We start from the raw sequence: 23,923 nt of genomic DNA, 5'->3' as shown, positions 1-23,923 counted from the left end.
ACTGCCAGCTTTGTGTAAAGCAGAATAGAAACACACACTACAGTGGCCTTAGGAGATAAAACTAGTGGCTGAGATTTAAATAAAAGAGAAGCCATTGCCTTCAGTTGTATACGTAAAACCATAATGAACAACTGAATTCAGTTTTTCCAATACTTTAATTCCATTCTAGTCTATATTATCAGAAAGCAATTGAATTCTTACAATACTGGAGTTGTGCAACTTTCTATTGCTATGCAGAGGTTCATGTATTTTTTTTTGTGCAAAATTAGAAATTTGCCCAGAAAACAATTGAAAAGGATGAATCCACAATAATTTTTACATCATTTACGTGTATATATTTGAAAGTATACAAAAATGATAAAGCATCAGAAAAAGTTACTTCCAGATACCACCAAACTTCTGTGTTCATAACTTTTTTTTCCTCCTTCATCAAACAGCTACAATGCCCACATCCTATACCTCAAAAAAGAGGAAAATACCATTTGGATTAAAGAAAACATGATAAACATTCTGAAAAATAGGGAAGTGATACTTAGTTAAATTTCTTAACAAAAAATGAGGCTACAATATTAATCTAGGAGTATGGCACAAGTACACAAAATACTTAGTGATATTAAGATTGTGGCAAATCAGGAAGTTCTCATGTAGTCTTGTCAGCTCTCAAGTAAAGCAGACAAGAATAAACTAAACTACAGTTACACAGCACATAAGCTATGTAGTAGAGAAAAAAAGGTCTACAGCTTTAAAAGATCAAATTTAAAAGAATTTTAGTTCTTTCTGGATAAAATAAATACACCTTCATAATTTAGAGTGTAAAATAATCTTACAGTAAGTCCAAATTATTTCTTCCTACAAAACAAGTTACTTTATAATTGTCTACTAGTCCTTCCTTACCTTGTTCATGCCAACATATAATCCAGACATTAAAATGTGCTAGAGAAAGGAAGGAGGAGTAAAGGTAGAAAAAGTAGCTAGATTTAAGACCAGATACTCTGGCATAGAGAAAGGTAAAGTGAACAAATTCTAACTTTAACTAGAGGCACCCATAAAGAGGTGTAAAACCTTTATTACCCTCCTGATCACAGGACTTGAAGCAACAGATGTATGATTTTATCATAAGTATCTTAAAATTAACATCCAAGAGTCTTCCCTGAACATATGTATATAAAGAAAATTACTGCATCTTTAGCTGTCCAGCACTATTTTCAAGAGACAAGCAGTTCCCTATAATTGCAATCCAGAATCCCAATGGACATTTTTTTCCTACTTTACAGCATGTCCATAAGCATCATAAAAAAATTATAATAGAAACCCAGCACCCACAGGACATTCAGGCTATTTTAAACAAATGGATTGCAAATTCCTTCCAGCTTCTACAGGCTGCTTTGAATGCCTCTCAAAGACTTAAATGGTACTGAATTAAGAAAAATAACCCACAATCACTGAATTGCAAGCTCTGACAATTTTATTTCCCCAAAATTATCTGTAACGCAATGTTCCCGAACAAGCTCACAGCTCTGCAAGTTTCTACAGTGCAGGCAAAAGTGTAAGATTTCAGTGCTAATCCTTGTAAACTTTAAGTACCACAAGAGGGCTCTCGCTACAGTTTAATTTTCTAGTGTCTACTTAACACTGTCTTAAAGACAGATTCAATTTCACTCAGCCACTTCACAGCTTGAAATTTCAGGAATCGGCTTAATTTCAGCAATGATTTCAGATTTGTTGTTAGGCACTACTTCATTAAAGTTTAAACTAAATAAAATTTCTCCTCTTCACAAATTATTTATACTGTTGTAACACCCAATACCTCCCAAACAAGGTAAACTGTGAAGTTCAAAGCACAATCTAAAGTAGTTTATGCTCTGAACAGAAGGCAACTTGAGAGAAAATAAAAGATCAAGACATGGGTAAAGACAGCGCTGCCCTCCTGAACAGCCAAGATCTGAAAATTTTCCTGTGCGTGCTTACCAGGAGATCACAAGCAAGAATATCACAAGCTTGCTAACTTAAAGGCTGTTTCACCACAACCTGCGGTGCTACTAAGACTCTTGACCAAAAAATCTCCTCGCATAAGTTCAGCCCTCAGTGAAAAGATTCTGTCCTTATTTATCCCAAAATATGACCTATTTGCAGCGCTCTTGATCATCATTTGCCTTGGCATACCCGAGTTTACTTACGTTTTCAGTGTTCCAGATGTCATGAGTTCCGTCACAAGAACAATACATTTTTTTCCTTTGACTGTAGACTCCCAGGAATCATAGAACCGGACAATATTGGGATGCTGGAGCCCTTTCAGCATCCCAGCTTCCTCTTTAAATCTTTGTCGTTCTGACTTGGACAGTTTCCGATCCTAATGAGAAAGGAAAGTAAGAAAGAAATCTTTGCTTTATCTTCTAGTTGGAGAGGCATCAGCTTGAAAAACAGACTGCTAACTCCTATTTGTCCATTCATAGTACGCAACTATCGTTTAAACATCAGTTTGCTTGGAATTGCACTTTAAGAGTCTGTTTGGAAGAGACTATTACAGCCTTTTATTTCATATGACATCCCTCACCTCACAACCCAATTGCTCTCAGAGGTAAACACAGTGAGTCTGTGGAGTATCTCTTCCTCATGCTTCCTCCTCCTCCATCTCAAAGAGATTTTCACATAAAACTGTGGATTGGGGGGGAGGGGGTAACAATCTAAAATATTAAAAATGTTCAAGGCTTGGACAAAAAAAATTTCTACAACATATTTCTCAGATTGTGTGTCCGTGTGTATAAAATGCATATTTATATATTGTATAAATTTATAAACTTTTACATACATACACACATATGTATATATGCGTAAAAAATTTTATTATGCCTATGCATATAACATCCAGATCCACAGTAACAGACTGAATTAACTCTCCACGCAGGGGGAAAAAGAATTAAACCCCTAACACACAGGATACATCTATAACATTTCGAGAACAAGCGAATTTGGATTAGATCTTCTTTAATTAAAAGCAAAAACTCACAACTGAGGAAGTTTTCTGTAATCCAGCATCAAGGAAAGCAAGAAGAAAATTACACTAGGGACGGACAGCAATCTTTTGGCCAGAGACCTATCATGGAAACACATTCCTGGACTTTACTACCATACCATCTAGCAACACAGTCTCAGTTATATTGGAAAGCTGGCTGATCTGCTCTTGCCAGCCTCAGCTGACAGTCCAAGAAAGAAGAGTTTCAGCACATTACTCAATTTAGCAATGCATAGTCTCACCAGTCAGACTGATCAACTGACATAATCTGAATTTATGTACAGGCAGTATTAAAAAAAGTTTCAGGATACACTAAAAGAACCCCTAGGATTTTACAATTGCCATTTCAAGCATGGTTATTTATGAATAACCAGCGAGTCCTTTGTTAAATCTGAAGGAGAATTTTAGGTCATTTCATTGCATATTTCCTTTTCAATTAAAAGGAGGTGGTATAAATAAGCAGAGTTTACTTATACTGTTCATAACCTCCTATTGTCCCCCAGGGCAGCAGTTCCTCTTCCTTTGTTAACAGTTAATGTGTTTTCTCAATACTATTCAGCCACACTAATGTCTAAAACATCCTCTATTCATTTAGATTATTAACTTTTTCCAAGGTGTCTACAGAGCATCTTTGGACACAGACAAGCTTGGATTATTTCCAAATGAAGCCCCTGTTTCCAGAATGGTAAAAGATTTCCAGGTGAAAGTTTGCAAATAGATCTGAATTTGCTTTGGGATAAGCAGCTTTTCAGTGCCTACAAATATCAATCACATACTTCTACAGTTCCATTTACAAAAAAGATGAATTCTTAAGTACCACAAATTAAACCTACAGACATCAAAAGCATTCTGCAGAGGGAAATAGTTGCAAGTTTGAAATTAGCACTACCACTCCCTCTCACTCTTAGAAAAGCATATTTAAACAAACATAAGCCTCAGTGGAAGGCTTTTGTTCAGAAATGTTCAGCAGGCACATTTATTTAGGTATTCACGTCTGCTTAGGTTTTTTTCAATGTAGAAGTGACCCTTCTACCCGAGCTGCCTTACATACCCAATACCTTTCCTTTCTTTATCGTAAAGAGGGCAGTACGAGTTCTGTTCAAGAGCAGTTAACTGAGTGTTACCAGCAGCTGTGATACAGAAAAGCTATGAGTTGCTCTAGGTACATCAGTCAACCTATTATACACAAACTTCTAAACAAACTCTCAATACTTCAAACAGAATGCAAAATTACAATAAAATAATCATTTTTACAGTGAAAACGAAGCACACCATTCTCTGATTCTGCACTGGCTCTATGTAATCCACATTTTAAAACTAGTGCATAGCTGTAAATCCAATTATTATACATGGAATTCCTAAAAAAATCACTACAACAATTACTTCTGTATTTCTTGTAGATTTAGTTAGGTACTATGACTATCCATGTTCATTCTAGGCCACAAACTAGAATTTTGATACAAATTGGGATCAACTTTCCTTCATTTTCTGCTTTCTAACAAGCCATCTCCCATAAACACTGCTAACCATTTTTAGACTACACTTGACATTAAGCTCTCATTTCAACTATCTAAATCTAATCCCCATTAAGGGCCTCATTCAGTTTTCCCTACCACTATACTACTAGCTCCAAATAGAAACTAGCAAGTGCTAATCACTCTTATCAACAACCAGGCTAACGGCATGCATATTTTAAGTCATTTCTCTTTCTGGTCACATCAACGGTATCATCATGTTCCTGCAAACGTATCTCTGACATTTGAAACAGACCCTCAACACCTGAAGGCCGGCATTAAAAAACCCCCACGCATATACACACACAACCAATGGCAGTATACTAAGTAATTCAACACTTCTTTGAAAGTCATGGTGCCCCAATCGACTGGGACAAGCTTGGACACAAACACAAGCCAACAGATTTCACTCGGGAATAACAGCTATGTTTTTGCAACCAAGGAGACACTGCATCGTACAGGAACACACTGCAGCAGCAAAAGCTAACATTAAACAGAACTGTAAGCAGAGGAGCCACTTGTTTCATCCACTAGCAACACAAGCTACCTTCTGCAACCCTCATTTCCTTGGCTACCTGACCCATAAACTCATCCATAACTGAGTTACTAATATTCCTTTCCCTAAAGAAAGGCTAATGCCAGTTTTAAAAAAGTGCAGATATCTAAGATGACATGTGCAATTATATCACCAAAATGCACTGGCATACACAACCCCCAGTTACACTTGTACAAATTACATGCTTAGTGAAATCTGAAAATAGTTTACTACAGCTTAAGGATTTTTTTAAAAACAAAGAGTTGCAAATAGATTTTTCAAAACTTGAATATTTTGTATTCCAAAACCTTACAACCCATTAGTTCTACAGCAAGATTTTCCTGTAAGTGTAGAGATGGACTTGAACAAAGCCCATGTCAAATATTACATTTTGGCATCCTTTGAGTTGTTAGCACAACTTCTGTCTTAAAGGCAGGAGTTGCTCTTTCTTGTACGAACATGCCATTTAAGCAGCTGCAGCTAGTAAAACATTGAGAGAGGCAAGAAAACAGAATGCCATACTTAATCCGTAAGACTGAAAATGGTGTTACCACCCCACATTAGGTAGGAATAGCTGGGAAAAAAGCAGCAGAACAAATACTTGCTATTGCACGAAAGCCACACAATTCCTACAAGAGAGCTCTAGCAGAAAGAAGAAAAGCTGTAATCACTTGAATTGAAAAGGACACTTGTCAAGAATTTGGGAAGGACAAAGCTGTCATGATCCTCAATTACATGCACATACTCTAAGAGAGTCAAAATCCCAGATCTACATTTCCAAAGTGCAGCTACTTAGGGCACTATTCAGATTCCCTACAGACTGCATATGCCAACAGGACCCTGCAGGAATGCAATAGCCACTCTTGCCCCAGCTCTAACCCCACCTCTAAAGAGATGGAAAAAAGGTTTGTGGCCTATCATTCAAAATAAGCTACTGCATTTGGTCAGTTTGTATCAGTGGTGGTCCAAACAAATAGACCTATCCCCTAAAGCCTTTTTCCTGTGAGGTCTAAACAGGTATACGGATGGATCGTTTCAGCCTGTATTTGCTGTTTTGCTCCAGTAACAAAACCAGAGGTTTCACAACTGAACATTCCAGTACCAAAACTGTAGAACTGGTTAAAACCAATTTAATACTTTTTTTCCTTCTTTATTTTCTAAATCAAACAGCTAGAAACTAAAAGATACACGAGATGCTTCAAGTCTGGAAAAAAATTCTCCTCTTTATAAAATTGGATACAGTTTTAGTGGTATACAGTTTGATGTTCTGTCCTTTAAAGAGCAGTTTGTTTTGGAATCCATACTAGTAACATTAAAAATAATAATAAAAGGCACTGCCCTCCTCCTCTGATCATTTTTAAGCCTGCAACGATGCAACCTCAGGCAGACAAGACGAACCCCTAAGTCTAGAAGTCAGCAGGCAACCACGTTCTTGTATCACAACTAGCACATGCTGAGTCTATACAGCCCAAATATTTAAAAATACACAAACTGTCAAACTCCAGTAGAGTTTGCTTCCTCAGACAGATTTAACTGTCCCACAAAATGGACAGCACTGTTCCTTCTGAACAGATAGCTTCCCCCAAGGACTCCAGTGTTGCATCCCAACCACTGGGCTCCCCCTCAGAGCGAACTGAAACAGATGCATCAAGCCCACTCCGCTCATTTCATTCATGCCTTTCCACCTACATTAAATTGTTTTGACAAGCCAGAACAAACAGCAAGGCTTCCCAGCACGTGACCAGTAGCTCTGCGGTGCCAGGGGCCTGAACAGAGACAGGCAGCAAGGGGAACAATTGTTCGGCTCAGTACCATGCAATCATCTTTTCTTGGCAGACTGCGTTTATCCGTGTACTTCCCTCCAATTTCTTTTGGTCAGAAAAGAGCTATAAGAGCTATTTATGTTATCTAACATAAAACAAGGATCGTGCTCATTCATGGTGTACTAGGTACAGGCTTGTGCTTTCATTACTGTATTTAATTCATAGAACAAAGACCTACACACAAAACTATCACCCTCCTATTCTTGTGTCAAGGTGCTTTATATAAACACAAGAAATTAGCTGCTGTACCAAGCTACAAAATGCAAAGCTCATCTGCTTGAAGCATCTATACAGTGAATCTTTTACAGCTTAATGTCTATTCAGACTACCTAACTGAGGACAGGGAACACATCTTTGACACTTAACCTGACTAGAGCCCACTGAATGGTGTATAAGTAGCCCATCTGAAACTTAAGATTACTTTTTTTTCCTTCAGTTTTCATTATTAACTTCCCATAGTCTGAGTTTTCTCCCAGGAACACCATGACAAGAAGTTGTACGCATGTGCAAGGTGCATCGCAATGCTGCACAACCTGGCTCAGATACCTGAAGCAGCACAACCACATTAGCAAAGCGTGGTACTCCGCTCACGCTGAATACAGAGCGTAGCTGTTTAGCCCAAGCTCAAGTAAGGGTCTCACCTCCACTGTGCATTTTTACTAATGACACCAAAAAGCACTAAAACCGCCAATTCAGCGATTTTAAAGAAAGAGTTTTAAAGCATTAATACAGTAGACATTCAAAACTGCAGATTAAAGAACAAGCTTTAGAAGTTGTTTAAGGAAACTCTACAAGTTAGGAAAACTGAATAATCGATACTTTATACTAACAGAAAGAACTGGCACTTACACTCAACTGGCATTAAACAGACACAGCTAAGCACTAGAGCCACACTGCACTTTGCTCTCAAGCACACGGCAGGAGAGACCAAGAATGTGGATGACAGGAGAAGCAACTAGTTCTTCTCTGCCTTGTGCTATGCATCTTCCAGGTTGACTGCCCTTACTCAATGTCTAGTATGATTAAACAGCCAAAGAGTAAGAGTACCTTTATGCACATCAGAACATATCTGACACAGAAATCTTCCCAGGTTCTCCAACCTCTACAAAAAAGAAGTACCTTGACAGGAAACAGAGGCTCAGTTTAAACTGAATTTTTTCAAAGAGTTCAAAATGTGAACTACTAAGCACTTTAAAGAGCTGCTCCCTCTTTTATAATATTCAGAAGATAATCACAAAAAAAAGGAACTAGGGACCAAGCACTTTACCTATTACAAAAGGTTTTTGCTAGCTTTTGGCATATCATACTGTTAGATACAGAAATTCTATATACAATGTGTTAGAGAAACTTTTTTTGGTCTTTTTAAAATCTACACTGCAGCAACACTATCTAGCTTTTATCCAAGAGAGATGTGAAACATTGGAAAAATTAGCAGGAATGCGTAATTTTTATGTGATATACTCTGCAAACACAGAGCAATGACAGACTTCAAAACGCTGTTGAAAAACAGATAAAATGAATCATTACAAAGATAACATGCCTAGCTCTGCTGAGATTACATCAAATAGCCCTGTACCAAGTCTTCCAAATGTCTGAAAACTTGAGGGGACAACTGGTGCGCCCAGCCTGTTATGCAGCGGAAGTAGTATATGGAAAAGACAAGTGTTCTTCTGTGTGCACTTCTGCAGCATATGAGAAAGGCTTTCCAAGGATTTTAGGCAAGGTTAATGAGGGGTCATCAGAGGAGAAGCCAGCAAGACAGCACACTGATATTCAGAGTTGTTAATGGAACCAAGGCTTTGTGGGCTCCAATGTTCTCATCCTGAAAAAATCTAGTAGTTAAGAGGAAAAATAAGCAGAGCAACCACTGCGCTAGATTAACAAAACGTGAACAAAGAATCTACAGAGCTTAAAAACCATTCAGAGCACTATGCAGCTGGTACCTAGAAATGGAAGCCTAAGTGCATTAGAACTGCATCTACTTCTCTGTGTCAACACCTGAGTCACCTTAGACTTTCCAATGTTGAAAGGCTAGGTAGAAAGGAAGAAAGAAAATGGAAGGGAGAAGAGAGAGTTTAAAATGTGTTTCCACACAGCAATGGGCCTGAAAATTGATCAAGGACCTCCATATTTCCTAACACTAATATATCTGTCTATAAAACATAGAACATGAAAGAATTGATTAAATGAATACAGCTGAACAGCTGCTGTTCCAGATGAAAGTGTTGGGTTTTTTTGTTTTTTTGTTTGTTTTTTTTTTTTAATATATGACCTAATGCAGTTTCCTACACACTCACTGCATACAAGCACCCTGTTTGAAAGCTTATGGTGTAATATAAAGCTTATACAGGTGCATGGACCTGTACCTAAACACAGAATTAGGATTCACATCTGCACACCTAATAGTTTTTATTTTCAAGCAACTTCTACTTTGTGTGTGCTTCTTGCTAAAAATCCTACCTCTGATAATACTACTTTTCACATCAAGTTTCCACAGCTTAACATTGTAGAGGTTGGTTCCAAAATTTGAGCTTGATGATAAGAACCTGAGGGCTCTTGGCACATCTTGGGAAAACAGTCAGTTGCCAAGATTGCCACTACTGAATAGAAAGAGTTTAGAAAAGCAACACACTAAAACAGCAGCTATTGAGGAGTACGAGTGGTGGAACAGGATATCCTCAAGAACTACATGAGAAGTCCACTAAATCAAGAATTGCCAGAACACTATTGTCAATGCTTCCAAACCGCACTTCATACACGCATAGAGTAATTACTAAAATGAATTGCATTAGAATACACTGCTTGTTCTTTAGATAAGCCAAATGTTATTTCCCTCAAAAATACACAGGCATTAGCTAAAAGATTATTTAAAAACAAAAGCTACTTGTGAATCAAAGGGAAAGACAAAAAAAGTTGACTTTCTTGTCATAAAGCTGACATGTCCAAAACACTCATAACTTTTCCAAAGGCTAGATATCTCCCAAATATAAAATTCCATACCTATTCTTCCATCAGCCCAGATAATTCATTCCAAACACTGCTCCACAAAAACTTCTGGAAAGCTCTGGTAACAAAGAGCAAATCTTGCTAATTTTTAGTGTTGCTTCCTTACTCTAAATCCTGTAAGTGTGAAGGAAGATCAATCTTTGCATCTGTACAAAGTCACATAGTTTGGAAGAAAAGAATATAATGCACACCCTCTTCTTGATCTCAGGTTGCAGAGTCTCAAGATAAAGGCTCGTAAAAGAAAAAAGAAAATCAGGTAATCATAAATACAGATATAACAATTGACAGGTAAGTGAATCTGAGGTAATCAGTATTCCTCAGATGTATTCTGGATGTTACTAATCGATAATTTTCGGTCTCCTCCATCCTCACTCTCATCTTAGTTTGAGGGTAGAAGATAAAGGTCTTGGCAATGAGGAGGGGACTTACTAAAACATTTACTGAAGGTACCAACTATTTCATGCTGATGCTTGAGAAGTCCTCACAAAAAGAATCAGGTTTACATAAGCTATACATAATTTTACTGGAGTACATAAATAATTTTGAAAAAGGCAATGCTAAACTATATATATCTAGCAACAACAGCAAAAAAGAGTGTGCTTAAAACAATTACCTTTTAAACTTATTAATTAGGGGTAATTATTTTTACGAAGATTCCTTCCTGCTCAGGTAGAATATTCAAAAATGCTCTAGATTCCAGGAAAGCACACAAGTAGTCAACCTGAGTGAAAGGTTGTGGCATCATTCACATTAAATGTATGACTGCCTGGTGAAAAGTACCTTTTGCATTTTAATTTCTAATATTCCAATGCACAGATATCTCCTGAGTAGCACAGCACATAATTAAGTAGAAGATGCAGCTCTTTTGCTAAAAGAAATCAAAAAACCACAATTGACTCTTGTTCTCTCTCCTGTCATTGATAAAGGTAAGTGCCACAGCAAATGTATGCACAAGTTTAGTGCTGCTGCTCAAAGGACATAATTAAAGCAGCAAATACTATGTATCTGGACAGAGATGATGCTTCCATAAGCTGTGGGGAAAGAAGAGGAGAATGAAACCTTGTCTTTTAATAATCAAAAAGGGGTGGTGGTGGGGGGGGGGGAAGTAGATATATCTGCAGCTGAAGCCTGAATCAGTAAAAACATTGATAAGTTCCTTTTGAGAGTCCAAATATCCTGGTGATTCAATGGGGAAAACAGGTCAGTAAGAACAGTTTTAAGCTTTCTTTGTTGACTTATATTTCACAAGGGAGATCCGATTACTGATTCAAGGTTCAAGTCCACAGGGCTCCTCAGTTTCATTTTTCCAAAAACATTCCCAAAACACACACACACACACACAGAAGACGGTGAAAGTTGAAGCGCACAGGTCAGAAGCAGAGACACACACGCGCGCCTCGGAGGTACACGTATCCTAGTACAACTGACCTTTCCTGCAAAGGCACTGAAGAGGAAAAGGTACTAGACGTGATGGTGGTGCTGCAGGGGGGCAAGGGGGAGGGGGAAATTATGTCCCTTTTTGCCTCAGCTTCACATGATAATTCTGTGAGTAACATTTGCTGAAAGCTTTGGTAGTTTCTTATTCCGCACTAGAAGACAAAGTTTATAAGAATAAGTCACTCAGAAGATTTAGCTTGAAAAAGTCAGCTACATATATCCTGAAAGAAGTGATGCTCAAGTAAGCCTTAGAAAATAATACAACTTTGTCTTCACATGAAAGGGGAAGCATCTGCAACCGAAACTTATATAAGTGACTGAAAGATACCAGCACTGTTCATTTTTTCCTGCAATCGCTCAATCCTGATGAAGCTATAAAGCTGATGGGGAGAACAACTATTATATTTCCCTGGTGCTGTCGCTTTCCATTTTTACACATGCAGTGGCATCTGTGCCCGTCGTAGTAGTTGCAGCATCTAAGACACCTGGTGGCAGCAATGTCATAGGTTTAACCTGTACTACAAGAGTTATTATTCTCACTGAGGCACTCCTTGGTACCAGAAAAGACATCAGAATTGAAGTTTGTGCTTGTTTGCACCAAGTTCTAGCACTGTTAAACAAAACTGACTTGTAAACAGTCACAACTAAAAGCCCTTACAGGTAATCAGCTGGAAAAATCAAAGTTGGCTTTCTCAAGCTTTTAAGGTCCCATAATCCACATGGATGTGAATGAGTCAACTGTTAATACTGTTATTGCTGTACAAGAAGCAGAGAGTAAGGAGTAACTAGAACATGCAAAGCCAAAAGGTGCTTCCATAAAAAGGAAGTTAACACCACATCAGAAATAAGCCCACTGACTTGGTAAGATATTAAGCCATTCTGCATCACTTCCTCACACTAAGCTAATGGCAGAAGTGGCACCAGAAGTATAAGGAACATGAAAATGTAACACTCATTACGCAAGCTGCAGCAGAAAAACACATTTCTCTCTCCGCAGGACAGCAGCTGATCAGAACGCTTCCTCTTTATGTGGACAGAGTCACAAGAAATCCTGAAGCATGAATCCCAAAACACAAAGTTTATCTTTTGTTACAGTAGCATCAAGGGTACTTATTTTCTGCAATACCAAAGATGCCTGCCCTGCTACACTAGTGGACATAAAATACCACATACAAATACTAGGCGGTAGGCGCATGGCCAGGGCTTGCAGAGAAAGACTGATGCAAGCATGCAGAACAACGGCATAGAGAAGATACTGACAAAGAAGATACAATCTACAAAGGACTAAAATAATCCGGCTCAGTGACTTCCAAAACTTCAGCAACGTCTGAGTTCTTAGGTCACCACAATTTAAGTGCAGACATGACAGATCAGAGCTAGCTTTTCACAAGAAAATCAAATATCACCAAAATTGTTTCACCTGTGATCCTCTATTGGAATATTAGCTTGTTGCAAAGCTGTGCTAGAACAACATAAGGGCAGATATTAATACAAGTCTGTACTACTCTCATCAGCAGAAACACTCATAGGCAAAGCAGGGAAGGCTGAATAACTGATCCATATAAGAACAAACTTCATTTCTACAGAAAACAATGACTAAGACTAAGCAGTATAATGCCTAATCCACAAATTTCCATTGGGAAATCTGAAGTATTTCACTTGCATACTTCAGAATACAGCTATGAAAAATACAAAGTAACCTCATAGTAAGCTATGAAAAAGAATATTCATGCTTTTATCAAATCAGTTATATATTTTTTCCTTTGCTTTCTACAAAACTAGTAACAGAAACAAATATAAAGCAGACGATTGAAGCCCATGGCTTTGGCATGACCTCCTCTGGAATCTCTCAGGTCCTCAAGAATCTGGTCTAAGAACAGCAAGCAACTGTTTAGGCTTCAGTCATTTCTATTCCAGGCTTGTTCTAAGCAGCATTTGTGTTTCCTTGCACAGAAGTGTGAACAAAAGATGGCTGAAATTTTTTTTAAATTTATTCATCCTGAAAGGCTGAACATAAGGAACAGTAATCACAATGTCATGCTATAGAAGAATAATCAGTGTTAGAGAAGAGAAGTCATCCATTTATTTTCACTTAAAATTGCTATTTGGTCCATGGAAGAGAAATGGGTAAGTTTGCTATCTGACACAAGTTCACAATAAGACATGTTTATTACATATGGATGATTACAGAGTTGAAGTGCTAGCTGAACTGAATTCCTGATGAGCTATTAACCAGCTGGACCATCTTGTCACTTGGCTCAGATGCCTCATTAAAAGTTTTTTTAGAGAGCATGTCAGTTCTCATTTTGTGTGAATTGATTGTCTTGTCAGAGAGGGAGGGTACATTCAGTCATCTCAGCTTAACTTTACTGTGAAAATGCAATCCTCCATTTAGGTGAGAACAATAACACAAGAAAATAGCTTCCTTCACAACCCATTCAAGTTACCTGATAGATCTATTAACTCACTGCACCAAAAGAGCAACTGTAATTCTGTTTTCACTTTAGATATTCCTATGTGCCCAGAAGAGTTCTTTATGAGTAGGAACATATCTAGAATATTAGGGAGATCCCTTAACAAATCTTGATAAAGACAGTTCAAGTTAGAAAGTCAAAACCATACTACAATACATCCTATCTACTCCACAGACTTAGAGGCAGAGGGGAGTCATCTGTATAATTTACCCACAGAAATGTGGGTATCAAAATACTGCTTGGAAAGTGTGGAAAAGAGTCAAGATGACCACAAAGATTAACTAATAAAGATCAAAACTACAGAAGACCAAAGTTGGAGGTGCACAAGCATTAGGAATACTCCCGCACCACTGGCTAGTTACCTTAAAAATCCTAGTATAAAAACTAGAGGTAACAAACTTAAAATGACTACTCAATATTTAAGCAGAATTCCCTACAAGACTGTCCCCGTACTCCTCCAGTTGTAAAATGAACTGACATCAGTTTACAGTACATATTAGCTGCAAGTTTATACATTACATACATACTGCATATGCAGCCTATTTGCATTAAAAATGTCATTCTTCCCAACTTTGCTGCTGCTTCTGCAAATGTATCTGAAAAAGAACTTCATTCAGTTCACAAAACTGTGCATTACTATCAGTTACGTTAAAATGATTATAAAGTGTAATCTGAGTGCCGGCAGTCCTTTCTGAGACATATCTCTCAGCCTTACTTCAGGGATCATTCACGACTCCCTCAGATATTTGCCAGGTGTTTTGTACGTTCTTGGAACAGAAGAAACCAAAAAGAGATCTCCTCAAGGGAAAGGCTAATGAGTTTCAGGAATGAGTTTTATGGGATAACCAGAATTTATTTTTCAAATGAGGTCTCAAAAAATACAATGCATAACTGCTAGTATTAGTACTGGTAGTTCACATACATGAACCTTCTACTACACATTGGAGGAGCATTACTAGCTTTTTCTTAGCTTCACTGTGTCAGTGATGTAGCCCTTCTGTGATCTACCTTAGTGTCTTAGCTCAGGTTTCTCAAAATGAGAAGCAGTAATAATTCTTCTAGGCTTACCTGAGAGGCTGGTTTATGATATCAGGTTCTTCTACACATTTATGGTAGACTGTCATGATAATATAGATGATATATACATCTATGTTTAACACTGACATTGTATGGTATTTGTCAAGGAAGATACAAGTCTAAAAAGCTATCCACAAAGTCAGAAATTTTTCTAAGACAGTATCCAGTATAATAAAAATATGTAAGTTGAAAAATATGCACAATATCTTTCACAGAGTGAGGAAAATGAGCAAAGCTGGGTCAGGAGAAAGGAAAGACAAGTATTTGACACTAGGCAAGTGGCAGAAAGAACAGCTAAAAATATTGGCATGATCAAGGATACACAGTATCCAAAAGTATATCTGGTCTTAAAGTTCAACCCTGAATAACTGTGTAATGAGTTAAAACATAGCATAACGCAGCTGGAAGAAGCAGTCAACTCCTATTATTTAAGGAATCAGGATACAATACATGGAGAAGGGTAATTAAGGTAATAATATCCACATCTTGGTTGTAAAAGGGCTATCTTTATAAAAGCTGGGAGGAAGAAAAAAAATCTCTCAGGTGTTGAACTGAACTGCAAGAAAAGAATTTGATGACTAAAATGTATTATTATAGGTGACCTGAGATGAAAAATTATCAGTGAAGTAATCTTTAAGGCGAGTCAAAGCAGAGAGCTAGGAAAAAAGCTAACAGAAGTTTGGGATTAATTTAGTGAAGAATTTTGTCTTAGCATTTAGGGACTATATATAGTAGCACTGCCATTATCAGAACTGCTCTATGTTTGACTAAGGCTTTCTATGAAGAAAGCTACTTGGAATACAGTGCACTGCCAGGAGACCAAAGGTGACCTAAAAGATCTGAGATACTCATGACAAATTACCCATAAACCAGATAGTCAAACTTTTCTAATTTAACCAAAAAGTCTGTTTCTCATTATTCTGTGCTTTGGTCGCATACTGTCCTTGGTCTAGTGCCACTTTATTTCATTCGTTTGAACAAGAACACTGAAGGAATTACTTGAAGACAAGTAACAACATCTGAAGATGTCATAGTCCAAAGGACCTACCTGAGATGGGTCAGCATGACCTGTAAACAGACCTCCTCCTTTTTAATTTACCTCCTACTTTGTCACACTCAATAACTATCTGCAGTTCAAAATGAATTTCATTTGTAAACTAAACTGAAGAGCAGAGCAGTTACAACTGAAGATGGAACACCATCCAGAAGAAGAGGTTAAAAGAGTCACATATTCTTTCCATAAAGTATGTGGTGTTTTGTTTATAATACATCTGAACTACTCAAGTTTAACACTGGGAAAAAAGTTATCTAGCAAAATGTCAGCTGAAAATTACTTTTTGGCATCAAGATTCCATTTAAAAGACATTCTAGTGTGTTCACGAAGTGTGCAAATGCAAGGGGATGCAGCAGAGGTAGTTTATATAAGAAGTGGCTTGTCAGAAAAGCTGCACAAGCATTCTAGTACTGCAACCCTTGCTTCAGTGTGCTTCAGTTTTGTGGGGATAAGAGAAGTTACAGTTGAGGTTACAAAAGAAATAGGACCAAGCTTCCTAACAGAGCAGCCACACTCATTTTCAAAATAAGACTCTTCTCTGTCTAACTATTAGGCAATAGGATAGGAAAAAAAAGAAAAAGATATCCACATAGGCAGCAACTTCCAGCCTGAAAGCATCTGAGAATCAGCTCCTTTGCCATCCTCTGTTGCAACTCCCACATCCTAGTGTTCAGTTAACTCAGAAATAACCTGAAGGCCAAGATGAACTTTCTAACCAAAGTTATCAGAGCCTGAAAGCCTAGTACCTACAGATATTGATCAAAATCTCATCAATTCCATCTGAAGAATGTCAGGTTACTTTGTTTTGTTTCCTTTCTTTTTTTCTTCTTCTTTCTCCTTAAAACCATACTAGTACAATATAAAATAACTTACTAGTACAATATAAAATAACTTTTCCACAGAATTGCTTTGATCCAAATAGAGACTTTGGTACTTCAAATGGACAGCTTTGTGAAACAGTTTCTCAGGAGTCCAATCCTCAGACATCTTCTGCTACAGCAAAGAGTAGAAGTGTGATAGGATAGTTTTACTTCCTCAAAACATTGAAAAGAATTCTTGTGAGGAGACAATCATTTTGTTACCACCACAAGGATCTGTGCTTAAAACTGCAAGCTTCAACACATTACATAATACTTCATGCCAGTTAAAGAAAAGATAGGGAGAAGCCCTACAAAAAGCTGGTTTCTAATCATTACCATTGACCTATAAAAGGGGAGAACAAACAGGAAATCCCTGAGTAAGTCCTCTTACTCCGTCTTTAAATTTGTTTACAAACAACACCAGAAAAGTAGGAAACCAGCAGCCATTAGTGATTGACGAAAGTAGGCTTGGGGGCTAAATAGGAACAACTCTAAGTTCTGCTGTTACTGTTATAAAGGAAGGGGGCATCACTCAGTGCCACAGTTCTCATCCCTTCCATCACAGCAGGAAGTAGCCTGGACATTTTTTCGCCTCTCATCCTTCCCTAGTTTGAGCCACAAAGTTGAATTTTAACCAAAAAAAAAGGGGGGGGGGGAAATAAGTACTCTATCAATTTCTATTTTATTTGTTTACCAAAAACCAAGAGCCAAATACAAGCACCTGCTGCCAAAGCACTGCAAAAATTAAGGCAATAAGCTCCAAATAGCCAGCAATAAAGTACGAAGTAGGATGTTTTAAAACTGAAAATTTTTGATTAACTCTACCACCATCGATTCTTAACAGCCTGCAACTATGAAGGCAGAACAAAACCAGGAGGCTGTCCAAGAAGCAGGAGTAGGACAGACTAATCAGTCTCAAAAGCTATAGTCCTATCTTCAAAGGTCTTAGTGGGCTGGAAAAAATTATCAACTGGCTTCTTCAAAATTAGTTGCAACCTCTTTCTCCTCAGAAGCAGACACTCCCCTTCGTGATTCCGCTTTGCGAGTAATAAAACCCAGACCGGCTGCAAACAAAGAGCTGCAGTTCGAGCCCTCTGCTGCTGCCCAAAGCACTTCGCCTACAGAGGCTGCAAGTTGTCTGACACTGTTCTACTCTCCCCTATGCTTCCAAAATTGCTGGCTCAGGCCAAATTACTACATTTCAGAGTTAGTCACATATACAAGGCTGTAGCAGAGAAACAAATTTCTGTGCCAATGTGAAATTTTCCTGTCTCAACCCATTTCACGACACTTGCATGTAAATAAAGGCTTCTACAGAAATACCAACTGGCAACAACGAGTTTCGAGAAAAGCATCCTATTTCTAAAAACTCATCTTCTTTCCAAAGCTAAATAGTGGAACAGCACGATATCACAAGCAAGAACATGGTAAAAATCTCAGGACAGTAGAAAAGACTATGAGTTAGTCTTTTAGATCCAGAATTGCATAAAAATTGGAAGGGATCAATTCCCAACTAATCCAAGAGATAGATAACTGTGCCTCTGCTTATCACAAGCTCCTAGCAATGCTTCCTTCTGAAACACCTTTAAGTCTACACTTCCCAGAAGGGGCAAACAATGCCCGACATAGCACCCATCTGACTCTGCAAATTCCTTTTTAATTAGCTCAAACAACGTGTTAGATTGTAAACACTAGAAGGAAGCTAAAAAAAGTCAAGTACTACTGTGATTACAGCTATTGTTTATACTATTTGGATTTTTTTGCACTTGTTTCATCTATGTGCATTTCTATGGACTTTTTTCCTCTGCACAATCATAATGACAATTATTATATGAAAAACAACATTTTTTCCCTAATCTTGCAGTCTCCATAGCAACAGTGTTTGGTGGTGGTCCTATTTCACTTAAACCCTGCACATCAAGGGTCTAGCTTGTTGTGAAAAAGCCAAAAGGTATTTAAAGGGTTAAACTGTAAATATACAAAATCTGCACAGGGCTTTCCTAAATATAATTGCCAAGCCATTAGAAAAAAAAACAAAATCCATAACCTCTTTGCCTCACACTTGCAAGAAAGCAGACATATTGACAGGAGTATTTCCTTTAAAAATGATAAAAAGTTGGAGGTTTTTTAGATTTGCCAAAAGCAAAGCTAGTCCTCCATCACCTGAACACTGAGTTAAACAGCTGCAGGCTTTCCAGCTTCTACAACAGTAGAGGCTGCTATTCTACAAAAGATTTTCTACCTGAAAACTTTCCCACTACTCCAGAGAAGTCTAACACACACTGACGAAGCACGTGTTTTCCGAGGATATCATACATTATTTGCTTAAACTGCTGCCACAAACAAGGCAACCAAATTACACTGCACAGATAGCCTTCTATCTTGCATTTCCCATTTTGATGGCTTGACATGCATATGCTATACACAAGACCAACGCTCATTGTATAATTACATTTTTAAAAAATAAATGAAAAACTCCTTCATAGGCATCACATGGATACCAACACAAACATGCTTGCATAGGTCAAGTTTCTGGAGTTTAAAAAAATACCTATAGCTCTAAGTAAATCTGTCCTAGAAAAATACCACCTCTTTCAAAGCTTTATTATCCAGGGAATAAGTACATGGAAACACTTCTCAGTGCAAAGGCCACCTCTCTCCACACTGCTTTTAGGTTCCTGCACCACAACTCTGAAGCACAAGCACTCCAGAAGGGCACCAATGTGTCAGCAATTCGCTGAAGTGCCTGCACTGTCCTGGCTGAGGCTCTACACAATTAAGCTTGAGACAGACCCTTAGCAGGGAAACGCGCAGCCCAGGTGGTTAAGGCATGCCAGCTAGGCAACTGAAAGCAGGATCTCGGGACAGGAGATCCCGAATTTAAGTGCTGCTACCTAATGTAACAGTCCTAAGCGTTCCAGTGAAGAACACAGCAGTAACGGGCTGTAAGTCTACAGTGTTAGCAACACCTTCCAAAGCCAGCTTGCAAAACTACAGAACATTATACATCCAAACTCCAGGAAAGTTATGCATTTATTCTCTAAAGCTGACCTCTCTTAACCTAGAGTCTTTGGACTGCGCAGTTCATCAAGCAGCAACCAACTTCAGTAAGCAACTTCCTAACACTGGGTGACTGAAATGTATTTATATTGCCACAGGAAAAAAAAAATGTTTGACATTCATGTTAAACACATGCATCACATGCAACATTGCAAGAACTCTGAGTACTACAGCAGTTGAATACAACTGATTTTTCACTTCTGAGCTCTCTAGCAGAGACTCCTCATTTCACCAGAGCCTAGGTTAAAACCAAACAGTTTCATGGTATTAGACAAAATTTATTTCCAATGAACTTCCAGCTGAGTTGTATCCTCATCACTCACTGAAAACAGATACATGTTGTCCCCTAGACTAAGTTCAGAGGCTCTACTGAAGAAATCCAACTCATCATGGAGGTGAAGGACAACTGAACAGATTTTCATACTTTCAGAAGCAGCAACATGGATACCAACTTGCACATTACATGTGTATATGCTATATACAGAGCTTGCTAAACATTTTGACCATCATTTTAGGCACTGTAATTGTGAGCCTTCCTCTGAGCATCCAAATGCTGAAATTGTTGTGGGTGTATTTTTTGCCAGCAATACCCAGGAGAGCTGCAACAATAAGTAAGAGGTCTCCTCATGTCACTATATCCAAAGAACTTCCCAGAACTTCTAAGCAGTTTTCTTCTTTTGCAGCCTCTTCATCTCACTGCTACTATAATGCTTAGATTCTTGATTACTCAGCATATAAGAGCATGTTCCTCCTTCGGTGCCTTTGAAACAGAGTTATTGAAAAGGGTAAACAGCAACTGTTGTTTCATCTACAGATCATTTTCTGAATAATAATATAAAAAAAAATAAAAATAGCTACTGATGCTCAACAACTTTCTAAGAGAATAGCACTCTAACATAACACCTGAAGCTCAGTCCTTTGTAAAACTGTTTATAACTAGTCACTTGGGAAGGTGTTTTCTATACAAAGCTCCACAGCTGCAATATCCAAGTTAGATCCACAAATAAACTAGCAGTGTAAGTCTACTTCTTCAGGAGAGCATAAGAGAAAACAAGATATGAAACTAGACAATACACATCATTTGCTTGACCTTCAAAATCCGAAAATCACTTAAAACTCCACAGTCTACCAGAAACAATAACCTAAAATGGGCCCACATCAATAGCAACTATGGAAAGTAAATGAAGTATCATCCCCAAGCCTACTGGTAAGCTTTCTTTAGTCCATAGTTTCTTCTAAAGCACTTTTTTCAGGGGAAGTGATATATTTGTCACAGAATAACCAGTTCAGTCCCAATTTCTAGTTTATATGATATCAGTGCTAATCAGACATTCAGACAGAAACCAAGATACCACATAAAACCGAAACTCATCACACAATCAAACCTTCTACATAGGCACTACAGCGGGAGTCACGCAGAAATATTGAAAAAAAAAAATTGCAAATATTTCAGCAGGAACAAAACAAAGCTATCTACTATAATTCAGAGCCCTCAAGTTAAATCACCAGTTACAGTCCCACTAGATACTCAAAGGTAATGAGGGATGCTGCCAGATACCAATAGCCTCTGTATCTCTGCTATTCAAGGAAATAAAAACCATCCTGTTTACCTAATAAGACAGTTGACCCTTATCATCTTTCGTGAATATATTCCAAGATATGAAGTAGTGCCATGACCCTTGACTCCTGTGCTATGTATAACAAAGAAGTCATCATTCAAGGCTCAAGATATTTTATTATCTTATCATGTCTAACAGACTGTTCAAAACCCACAAAAGAAAGCCAGGCATACAGCAATACTTGCTATTTCCAGGAGTATAGAATGAAGATTCAAAGACTCCCAAACTGTAAACCTGATTCTAAACTAGAAAATGGATATTCAAATGCTGTTCTGGTCACAAAGACTGCCTTGCACTTTTACATGAGAAAAAATATCACACATCAATACACAGCTGAAAAACTACTGACATCAAAATCTGACCTATTCCAGATAACTTATCAATTTTTAGAAAAACAAAAGGGAAAGCAAGAAATGAAGACCATTGTGATTCCAAGGCAATGTTCTTGCAGGATTTAAATACACTCATTCAGTATGTATAAACACCACCAGTGTGCCAGTGGAAAGCATCTCAGCCACCATCATCTGGACCAATCACGTAGATTCAAATAGTAACAGAAAGTTTTCACTGAAGGACACAGGCAATTCAAAGGCTACAAAGCCCCTCCATTCATTAGAGGATTCCAGAAGAGCTTTAGCCTCCTTGATTCCCATTAGACTCCCCCCAAAATTTCAAGAGCTGCAAGTTATCCATTTCATACTGGCTTCTATAGTACTGGCACTGCACTAATGAGTTCTACAAGCCAGAAGAAATCCATTTCTAAAGCATTGAATGTATATGCAAAAGTGAGGTCTATGCAGACAAAAAGACTCAGATACTTTTTTTTTTAATTGGAGGCTGATGAGCTGAGTGACTGACAGTGTGATCAGTCATCATTATAATTTATTTTATAAAAATGCTAATCATAGACATTCAAAATTATCTTCAGTACCCCTTTGAACTTATTTTTAAGCCACTGTACAACTCCTCTCAAGGCTTCACAAGTAGGTAATTCAACTACAACATGGCTGATTTCCCTGTTTTTAGGGTAAGTCTGTAGCTGTTATTGCAAATTTTCATTCCTTAATCTCTAATTCAGTTTTAGTCCTGCACACTGCAGTTTTCACTAGCCAAGAACTACCATCTCACTCTATAAAAGCTTTCTGCAGAGAACCTATTCTAAGTTAATGACTATGCCCACTCTCCCATTAAAGTGTTTTTTTTCAGTCATTTACTTAGCACTTAAGTTTTTTATGGCACTTTGTTTCACATTATGCTCAGTAGCCCATGCAACACATTGCATTTTGCAACCACACAGCCAATGGCTATTGGCAGACTTCCACCCTCCCCTCCCCCAATATTATTAGGATAAATCAAGGCTCACTTGCACATGGACAGCAGCAAAAACTCTGCAAACTGTGAAGTCAAATTAACCCCCTTAATTAGCAGTGTCATGTAGATTTATTATGAATCTCATTACAGCTGATTCACTGTTAGCTAGGATCACATCAGGTATCCCAGGTTTTTGCTAGAAATCAGAAAACACTGAGAATTGCCCAACAGCCAAAAGGCCACTGGCTAACACTCTGGATAAATGCTCAGATCTAATAAAATTGCTAAGGGGAAGGAGACACTAGAGAATTTCAGAGTAATCCTCCTAGCTACTTTTGGAACAGCACAAGTGCAACCCGTCTCAGTAGCTAATATATGATCATCACTTTAAGAGCACTTCTCTAATACCCCAAAAACACTTACAAACTTCACCTGAAAATGAAATTCACATTTAAATGTTTCAATTTCTTCTTCATTCAATGACTTTTGCTAGTTCTAAAACTTTTTCTAGTAGTTTGATAGTACAGAACTGCTCCTAAACATCCTGTGACTTCATTTACTTCAAATTAGAGTAATGCTTACAACCTTCTAAAGTGACAATTCGGTCACCAACTTGTGATCCCAGCAACTCCTGATAGATTCACAGCTGTTGAACTGAGTATTTATACATGAAACAACTGACGTATTTCCATCTGGCCCTCGTGTCAAGGGGATGACTATATAGAATGGCAAATCATTACTGCTTCCAAACAAAACTCAGGGAAGAGGAAAGGGAAACTGCTGAGTTGGAACTGCCCTTGACCCCCCACACAAACAGGCTACTCAGCTATCGCTTATGTTTTGGTCATCTGAGAAGTAGCAGAAAGTATATCTGAAATGAGACACCCCATTCAGCTGAAGCTCAATCTAGTCCACGGATTCCCCCCCCCCCCCTTCCTGGAAAGAGATTTGGCCTGAGAAGCAGGAGAGAAGGAGGCATGTGTATAAGGTAAATTCCCAAGAGAACTATAAGCACATTTCCATGCATAAGATAGATTTACCAGATGGAAAAATCTAAGTTTGGAAGAAGGCAGCTCTAGGAGTCAAGATTTAGATACAGGCTTTAACTCTGCTCACCATTCTTTTATGAGCAGTAGTGTG

The 23,923-nt window shown here is 38.0% G+C and overlaps 1 protein-coding gene across 1 annotated transcript in view; it reads right to left on the bottom strand.

Moving 5' to 3' along the window:
- The window catches only part of WNK1 (WNK lysine deficient protein kinase 1), a 108,366-nt gene that overhangs the window by 69,812 nt on the left and 14,631 nt on the right, over nucleotides 1-23,923 (bottom strand). The window contains 1 exon segment of the mRNA XM_062590504.1: nucleotides 2,178-2,350. Coding sequence (XP_062446488.1) covers nucleotides 2,178-2,350 — 173 coding nt within the window.

Source organism: Rhea pennata, chromosome 1 (genome assembly GCF_028389875.1).
Source record: "Rhea pennata isolate bPtePen1 chromosome 1, bPtePen1.pri, whole genome shotgun sequence".
Classification (NCBI taxonomy): Eukaryota; Metazoa; Chordata; class Aves; order Rheiformes; family Rheidae; genus Rhea; species Rhea pennata.
This window is presented reverse-complemented; position numbering and strand designations above follow the sequence as displayed.